The sequence below is a fragment of the Carassius gibelio genome, chromosome B16 (genome assembly GCF_023724105.1).
Source record: "Carassius gibelio isolate Cgi1373 ecotype wild population from Czech Republic chromosome B16, carGib1.2-hapl.c, whole genome shotgun sequence".
NCBI lineage: Eukaryota > Metazoa > Chordata > Actinopteri > Cypriniformes > Cyprinidae > Carassius > Carassius gibelio.
The window spans coordinates 17,791,727-17,801,565 of record NC_068411.1 but is presented as its reverse complement, the minus strand read 5'-3'; the positions used below and the strand labels follow the sequence as shown (position 1 = coordinate 17,801,565).

The following is a 9,839-nucleotide window of genomic DNA, read 5'->3' as shown; positions in this document are numbered from 1 at the left end:
GGAATCTCAGAGATGCTTGTAAATAGCCAACAATTTTCGTCATTTGTCTCCAGGCTTCAAATCAATAGGTCTAACACTCAAGATCTTCAGCACTAAATATATGATTTACATGGTTTTTTTGTCTTCCGAATATAATTACAAGAATATTGAAATAAATGAGGTCCCTCCAGTAGTTCGCATTAAAATTAAGCACAAAAGTTAATTACACAAGCCAGAAAGCAAGTTCTGAATAAAATCGCGTAGGTGACCATAACAACAGTAGGTAGTTGTCTGGAGCCCTTTTCGTCAGGATCGCTGTCGGGCGAAACAAAGGAAACACAAATATGCCTATTATATGTATCATTTTATTATTATTTTACAAATCGCTTCGTGTTTAGTCTTTAAAGGTAGTTCATGTTTAATGCCAAATACAGCCTGCACATATAGGGTTAAATCTCGAAGATGTCTCTCAAAAGCGTCTGATAACCTGTACCTGAAAAATGAAGTTTTACATTCCAAATCATTAACTCATTAAGAACGTTCTTAAAGTCTCTTTAATATCAGACATGGAATCTTCTGTGTTGAGAAAACGCCTCAATAAATTGCATCTCATCTTCCACATGAAACGTATATCAAATAGGTGTCAGTTAAGGTTGCGCGAGGCAAAATTCGAGAGAATATTTCCTATCGAAATTCCTTTATAGGTCGATTCCTTGCCTGCCTCCACTTTCTCAGTGTCAGAGATGGGGGAGGAGTCTAGCTCCGCTACACAGGCGCGCGTTCGAACATCAGAAAATATTTACATGTGTCGTTACGTGTCATTTCAACAGCGAAGACTACGTGCAGCTCACAGTGTAAGAGTAACTCCTTTTAAACTCGTATAAGAAGATAAGACTTTCCAATCAACATTTCACTAGTAATTCTATAGATTTTGTTTTTGTATAACGTACTGGGTCGTCGATAGACTGCTTCTGGTCCCAGAGATAATCCACTTTCAGACCGGATTCTTTGGTGTTGAGCAGGATCAAGCTGGTAAGACTTTTGACTTATTTTTTGTTTAAGTTGAATAATGTTAACGTAAGATTTCTTGCATAACTAACACATTGCTCTTTTAAAAAATGGTTTCTGCAAGTGAGATCTGTTGTTCCAATAGATCTTTGCACAAAAGAAAGGGAAAAAAAGGTGATTTATCACGTGCAGTTTATATGCAAGCAAGTTTGAATGCATTTATTTATTTATTATTTTTTGGTTGCTTTTTCTTTGTTTTACATTTGCAAGAATGCAGTCCTGATTATATCGGCAGCTGGAGCACGTGACCATCAATATCACATTACAGCTCCTTGAGTTGTTTTGCTCATCATGTTTCACGTTTTTAATCGCGCAGTCATAAAACGGTTTACTGTAGTACGATATTAGATGTGATAATGGGGAGAAAGAAGCTTCGGCCACCAAGCAATTCAGTGAAATCTCGCGGAAGTGGGTAAACAGGGGGGAGGGGGTTTTCTGTGTCTTAGTGCCAAAATTGTAAGGAGTGTATGGGACTCCTCCTCCTCCATTATTTATCCTGTGGAGAAATGTTGTAGTGACACATCTGTGCAGCAACTGTACTTTTACTGTGGTCTTTTTGTACACAAATTAGTTTAATCGAAGATGTTGTTTAGAGACCACCTGAGATTTTCAAGCGATCAATTGCTGTGCATCCAAATTGAAATGGGTTTTGAGATTGGAGTTAAATGGTATGTGTTTGAGATTTACAACTAAAACACTCATGTCTGTAAGTTGCTTTATACCAAATATCATATGAAATGCCACACCCCACAGCCATGACCCTCGGGTTCCTTATCAGGGGTGGGGAGGCTTGTCATAAGACACACAGCAGTCATGAGCCATATATAATGTGTATGTCAGTGTTAGGCAGTAACAAACCTGTAAAATACAGGAACTAATATTACTTTTTGCAGTAACTATAGTGTAACTTATAGCTAATATGATTTTAGTAATATTACAGTTACCATCCATAAAACCGCTTAGTTACTTGGTTACTTTTGATGCCTCGACCCGCTGATTTAAAATCCAACAATCACATAATTCCTTGATTTATTTTCATAATTTTCAGGACTTTCACATGCATGTTATGTCCCCAAAGCATGCTTGGAATATGGAAAGGCTTCCATTCAGCAGATAGAAATATTGCATTATATTGATTTTGTCAGGAAAAAAGATGATCTGAACACTGTTGTGTAAGTTGTGGCTTTACTTTACTCTGGCATTAAATCTCAACCACATCCCTCTAAAAGCATGTGGTACATTATATTACTATAATTAAAAGTCATTTTGGAAAATTAAACTTTCTTACAAACTTATGTGATTTGATAAAATACATAATTAAATATAATCGTATATGGGTAATGGAGAAATTACCATTACACATGACAATTAATGAGATCAATACAACACTTCTACTTGAATCTCAATCAATCACTATTGAATGTTTGCAATAAATTCTGACTGCAATCAAATGTTGATTTTTGTCAAATGATGAGGATTAAATTTGTTCGTAACATTATAGAGAAATTTGATGTGGAAGATAGTTACTTCAGTCGGAGTGAAGAAAAAGTAATGTTACTAGTGTAACTAAATACTGTTGCCAGGAAGTAATAAGTAAAGTAACAATATTACTTTTTGAAAGGAGTATATACTAAGTAATAAGGAATATTACTAGTATATATATTACTAGTAATGAGTAATATGTTAGTATTTTAGTAACAGGTCACACTGAGTATAACTGATTTAGGCTTGTCTTTATTTTTTCACTTTTTACTCAAAATATTCCTAAATGTCTGGTCTATATCAGGAAATATCTCGATTCTCTGTATAGTATCTCGATTCTCTATCTATAATGGGCAAAGAAGCCTAATAGTCTAATCTATTAACTATGCATAAAAACCTGTATTTTCGCTTAAGAACCAAATATGGGTGTCATGCCATAAAATATTTTTAAAACTACTGACCTTGTATCAAATGTGACTTTAAAAACATTGTAATTGACTTATCACTTTCTTTGTACAAAAATAAAGCAAGTAACATTCACATTATAAAAGTACATTTTAAACACTCTCAAAACCTCTCATTATTATCACTGAAGCGGTTTACACTGTAAAAGGAATATCCTACTTACATCGTATTCACATCTCCACTTTGTTTTTGATGAGAGAATTCGTCAGAAAGCAGAATTCCTTCGAGCGAGAGAACAAAACACCAGCATTTCAGCGATGACTCATCTGAACACCTCTGATTGGCCATTGCATTCATAAGCTCAACAGAATCATGTGTGATTGGTTACAATGTGCAGCTGTAAAAACGCTGGTCTCTGGCTCAGTGCCAGCCAGCCAATGCAGATGCAAATTTAGAAGATGTGCCACACTGCATGTTCTAATCACATCAGTGTGATTGTATGGAATAAAATAAATGTTATTTGGCTATTTTTTTTTTCTTTTGGAAGCTGCATTCAATATCCATTTGGCTCAAAAATCGGAGGGGGCCCCCTCACTTTGCATGGACATGACGTGCCCCCTTACTCTGAATGGACATGACCCCTCTGTTCCTTATCCCACCGATTTGAGGTGGTGCTCCAAAAATAGAGCCCTTTTGCCGATCTTAGCAACAGGAGATTGAAACATGCTGGGGAACTGAGAGAGATCTTTTTGTGCAGCTCATAGATGCAGAAATGCTCGATTAAATCACCTTTATATTTTTATTCTGTTTAGTTGTTTAAACATAATACAAAATTAAGCACTTGATGTCCAACAGAAAGTCTTCCAGGACTTGTTCTTCAATTCATCGTCGAAGAGTTCCGTTAAAAGCTCAAGTTAGTAATATAAGGGAGTTGAGACTTCATTAGTCAGGTTTCTAAACCTTCCCACAAGAACTGAAGTATGTGTGTGGAATTTTGCAGGGACTGAAGACAGCCCAGTGTCTCACACTCACTTGTTTTTTCAGACGAGATGGAACTTTGTGTTGCTGCAGTGCTTTTGTCCTACTTCGCTCCAGCTTTGGGTGAGTGCCTTTTTTTTTTAAATTGCCACCTCCTCAACTATACTTTAAGAATATTGTTTTAAATATAAATATATAAAGTAGAAATGATCTCAGGCTGTAATTAGGACAAAACTGAAAAGTATTTGTCCAGCACAGACTTTCCTTTAGAGATTAACAGTATATGTGTATGCATGCAGGATCAGCTTTTGGCAGGGAAATGCCAGGTAAGTGTGTAGAGAGTTAGATACACTTTGCTATGTGAGTGATAACAAAAAAAAAAAGGATTTTCAAGTTTTCTGTGCTTCTGTCTCACGTTGATATGTACCAAGGCCTTTTCTGTTTGTTTTCGTTTAACAAAATTTGACTACCGTTGCACTTGACTGCTTTTCTGAAATACTGGAGCAGTTTGTGCTGTTTTGGCTTTGCCTGTTTTTGGCAGATTTTCACAAACGGTTCCTCCATGTCTCATTTCTGCTTACGCTTACACCTTTCCCTGAAGGGTTTTTCTGAAAAGCCGATGAAGTAACACTACTCTTACACCACGAGGCTTGAGACGTTTTCAAGCGTGCCAGCGCAGCTCATGTTGTACCTAACTTTGGGTACATGCAGTTCTGTTACTCCTTATGGAGGCAGTTTTGACAGGATGAGAATTTTAAGTATTTATTGACCTTGGGAATTATGAGTCTTGTTGCTTTAATGTTTTATTTTGAGATCTGCCCACTTTTAGAAGTTGCAGTAGCATGCATCAAGCCGATTTCTGGGAGAATTGCTGTATTCTCAGACTGTGTGTGTGTGTTGTTGCCAACACAAACATTTGAATACAGCATTTAAACGCTCCAACACTGTCGGACTGGTCAGTGTGCTCTCATGTAAATTCTGCCAACATAAATGCGTACATGAGCAGCATTAAATAATGGTTTTTGTACACGGGAATGTTAAAGTGTTTGCATCAATGCTTTGTTCATTGTTTTTGAAAGGGATGGAGGGAGAGAGAGCGAAAGATCATTATGGATAACCAAAGTCTTACAGTCAGACCATTCATAATGTGTAATGGGAGATTTGGAGCGATGCCTTCAACATTCTTGTTTACAAAGAGCAGATCCTCTGAAAAGACTCTTTAAAAACATGTAGGTCTATTCTCATTCCACTGATAGATTTGTGGCATAAAATGACTCAAAGTAGCATTTCTGCCAAATGTCTGTTTAATACTAATAAGAAGTCTTCGAAAAGAACTTGTCAAAACATTAGAAATAATGCATCATTCTTTGAGAGGAGTTCCTAAAATAACCTTTCTGTGTAATATAAATCTCATAGTTGAGCTTTTTAAAATGCATTTGAAGTTGATCTGCCATATTGAAAAGTTGTTGGCTGCTACAGTGTGAGCATTTCTTTTGTGTCTTCCATGCTTGTGCACATGCTTTTTGAACATATTGCCATATTTCGGAGTTATTATGGCTGTATGTGTGTCTCTGTCCGAATATATTAACTTTTGAAATGTAGTATGCAACCTGCAACCATAGTGTACATTTTAACATTGTAGTACACTGGAATACTTAGGTACCCCCCCCCCCCCCCCCACACTTATACTTAGAATCTAATAATGTTCTGTCTGTAATTGTTTGGCTGGCATAAACTTGACATTTTTGCTTGGTTAGATTTAAATTGTTACACTTTTTCTCTCCCTCAGCTTCTCAAATGGATGAAATTCATGGTAAGTGTCTTCTAGTCTAGAATTAATTCTAAATTAACTGAACGTCTTATTGGCTTATTAACAGTGTTTTTACCCAGGATAGACCAGGTTTAATGTTGTGTGCATTGAAACAGCATAGGTTTTACACTATAAGCTTTTAGTTCACAGTGGGTGTGAAAAATGTTTATGGAGTCACCAGACATAAAGCTCTTATCCTCTTTTGGTACATTCCATACAGTATCAATTTGTCAATAGCATTCTGTATTTGAGAAATGGCTTGAAGATATGTAGAGAATAGACTTATCTTTTTATGTTCTGGCACTAGAATGTAGTCATTATCTTAATCTTAATATTTTACATTTTGTTTGATACAAGTATTTTTTTTTAAACCGCTTTCCAGAGTTTTGACTAGATATTTTTATTTTTTTTCTCCCACCAGAATACGACAAGCCATTTCATTATGGTGAGTACAGATGGACTTTAGCTGCTTAGGCAGTATACATACTTATATGGATTAAGGAAATCTCTTGGTTGACTTCATAAAGCTGAAAGGGGGGAAATGCTAATATGCAAAACATAGTGATTACTATTGTGAGTATTGTGAGCATAGTCATTTTATTATGGGGTCACAGCTGCACTCTGTTGTTCCCAATAGTGTGCTGAGCGCTGTTGTGTTTAAAGGCTTTCAGGGCCAAAGTGCATCACCTTTCTCAGGAAACATCTGGGAAGTCAGAAAGATTTGCGTTTCCCCTTCTGTTTTTCCAAAATAGATGGAAAATATTCACTCCGGGAATAAGCTTCTGTAGAAAACACTCCAGTTAGAATCTGATATCTACCCCAGAATTTCCCAAATGTACTATTTATTTAATTTGTTTGTCTTTATTTGGATTTTATATATATATATATATATATATATATATATATATATATATATATATATTATCTGTCATTTTTACAATTTAAAAGTACAACTCAAAGCCCTATATTAGAAAGGAAACCACTAAGTACACATGGCAGTTTAGTGGTTCCAGACTGTCTCTGGAAAGTCATTCTCCAGTCTTGTTCATTGTGCTTAATATATTATTGTCTGTGCATGTTGTGTTGGCCTTAACACTCCTAAGCAGGACCAAACAGAATCTGCGGAACCTTTCTCATTTTCTGTGCTGATTTAAGGGAAAATTTGTCAAATTTACACCAGATTTTTTATTAAAATTTGTTATATGAAACTACAGTAGTACTAGGCGCTTATCTGGACTTAACAAAGCCTAACCAAGGAGCCAAAATATCGATAAACAAATGGGTGGGATGGAGAAATTTGTGAATGAGTTTCAATTCTACAGATTCCATGTGAACCTGCTATAAAAGGGCTGTTTTCTGTGTATGAATCTGTAATTTGTGTATTATTTTACAATTTTTTTGTTTGTTTTAAATCTATTTTAAGTAGTGCTGTCAAATTATTAATCGTGATTAATCGCATTCAAAATAAGTTTTCTTTTATTACAGAATATGTGTGCTGTTTATATTTATTATGTGTATGTCAACACACATGCATGTCAGTATTTTGAAAATATATTCATGTATTTACTTGTATACATTTATATTCATTATAATTTATATTTAATGAAGAAATTTCTTAAATATACATTTGTGTGCATATTTGTATATACATAAATATACACAGTACACACAAATATATTCTGTAAACATTTTTATTTATTTATTTTGAATGCGATTTAATCGTTTTTACAGCAATAATTTTAAGCCTATTGTGGAACGTTTCCAATTTGAATGTGTTATTAACATTCAAATAAAATGAAAACCTGCATCACTTCTGCATTTGTACGTGTTCTTTTGAATCCTCTTTCCAGATTATGAATCTCTGAGGATCGGTGGTATGATCTTTGCTGTGATTCTCTTCTTGATGGGGATCTTCCTCATTGTCAGTGAGTGTCAAACTTTGTACTGCTCTCAGAAAGAGTTATATCATTGTAAAGTGCTTGCCATCAAATGTATAAAATATTTTTGTAGATGTTCATCCAAGAATGTATTCACTCGCACCGATAAACAAATATCGGTTACTGAGGGTCGACTGGTTGCAGGCCAGCATGTCTTTCATAACCTCTAAGTTTAAACCTCTCTACGACACCCAACACCTCACCATGACTTATGGTGCTCCACCAGTGCAGAGACAAGCAGCCAATCTAACCTTTGACACTCTTACTCTGAAACCCCCACCAGCCCACATAAATTAATAACCAGACCCTGCTGACCTGATGTTACATAGACCATGAGTTTGAGCACAACAGGGTTGTTTAAGGACAGTATCGTAGTTTGGTTTTTGTGTTACAACAACATCTCTAAAAACTAATCTCTAAAACACCATGTTTGTGTGAATGCTTTTCTCTTGTATATTATTATAAACCACCAGTGGTTTTGATCATATTTCTGGCTTGTTTCCAACAGGTCGGAAATGCCGCTGCAAAGGGAACAAGTCAAAGTAAGTGGCAAAGAAAACTGTAATGCATTTTGTTCAATGAAAATATTTAGGCCAAGATGTGGTAATCCAGTCATTTTAACAGGAATTAAAGCTATCGGGAATTTTGTGTTAGATCACAAGATTTCACCATTCCTTATTTCGTAATGGGTTTGATTTGGTCACAAAGATTAGCCACGTTGAACAAAAACGAGTCACAGATTACAGAAATGTCTGTGATCGGTGCTTGATACAATGCTACACTATACTATTTTTAATACACATTTTTTATAATGTGGTCGGATCTGTTCCAATGATGTGACTAGATCAATAATCAGATCACAATATAATGTATATTTATTTTCCTGCTCTTCAGGAAATGACCATCTTTTGACTTGTCTCTTGTTGTCTTTCCTGCTTCATAGGCCAGTGGGTATTGACACGGAGGCAGCCAGAGGTGAGAATGTTCCATTTTATTATAATCATATCATATATATATATTTATTATTATATTATAATTCATGACACTTAAAAAGAAACTGACATTTACGGTATTTTTATTCCAGGTGCAAAATAAAGTAAGCTGAGGGAACAGAGAAAAAGGTGACACCGTCTCTACTTTTGGATTCGTCATAAAGTGTTAAAATGTATATCCTGCATACATTTTTTATGACTGTATATCTCTGTTTTTGGTTCCTTTTGACAGAAAGCATGGCCTCTTAAGGAGAAATCTTAATCAGAACTTTGACCATTTGGAAGAAGAAAGTCACTTGAGGATTTAGTTCTTCTAGTGTTCACAGTTTTTAAATTTGTATGCTTTTGTCTCTGGGTACATGAGAGAATGAGTGCTTCTTTTTAAAAGGAGAAGTTTTAGAAATATTGATTTAAGTGTTGATTATCAGCTAGAACTACTTTGACAATGTTTAACTAAGCAGCTGATACCTTTGAGATTTCCCTCCACTTTTTGTCATGTACTTTTCAAGCTCTCTGTGAAGTTTATTAAATACATGGTGTTGGGTAGTATGTGTAAGTGCCCGGTAGCTAAAAGTAGAAAGTAGGCATTTTATATATTTTGTAAATTGTCCACACAGTTTTGTCACGTCGCAGAAGTAACCAAACAAACTGTATACTGTAGTTGAAAAATAAAAATAAAGTGATTTCCATGGAATGTCTGTTAAGTGTCTTTGAGAAAATGTAACCATTATGTAACGTGTGCTTGGTATCTGCCCTGGTCTGTCTCTCATATTCAGCCTGTTATAAATAGTTGCCCCTGTTATGGACTCTATGCACTGCCCACTGCTTACGTATTTCCGCTAAAATCTCAGTTGTACTTGAGCTTCCGGTATAGCGTTCTTTGAAAGCAAGCTGTGGTAATAGTGTGGTTTTCCTGTAAAATTTCTGATTAAGTAGCAATTACAATTTTTTTTTATTTATATATATTTTATTGCCAGTGTAACATAACATTTTAGTATATTATATTAAAATATAACATTTTATTAATGAGTTTAAGAAGCATTAAAGGATTAGTTCACTTTCAAATTTAAATGTCCTGATAATTTACTCACCCCCATGTCATCAAAGATGTTTACGTTTTTTCAGTAGAAAAGAATTAAGGTTTTTGATTAAAACATTCCAGGATTATTCTCCTTATAGTGGACTTCA

The 9,839-nt window shown here is 35.1% G+C and overlaps 1 protein-coding gene across 1 annotated transcript; it reads left to right on the top strand.

Moving 5' to 3' along the window:
- Positions 1-749: 749 nt before the first annotated feature.
- Positions 750-9,345, top strand: fxyd6l (FXYD domain containing ion transport regulator 6 like). Its single transcript, XM_052578043.1, has 11 exons — positions 750-833; positions 944-1,011; positions 3,979-4,035; positions 4,212-4,238; positions 5,702-5,725; positions 6,144-6,167; positions 7,573-7,647; positions 8,168-8,201; positions 8,603-8,634; positions 8,744-8,780; positions 8,884-9,345. The coding sequence occupies exons 3-10, from the start codon at positions 3,984-3,986 to the stop codon at positions 8,752-8,754; spliced, it is 279 nt and encodes a 92-aa protein (XP_052434003.1). The 5' UTR covers positions 750-833; positions 944-1,011; positions 3,979-3,983; the 3' UTR covers positions 8,755-8,780; positions 8,884-9,345.
- Positions 9,346-9,839: the final 494 nt, after the last annotated feature.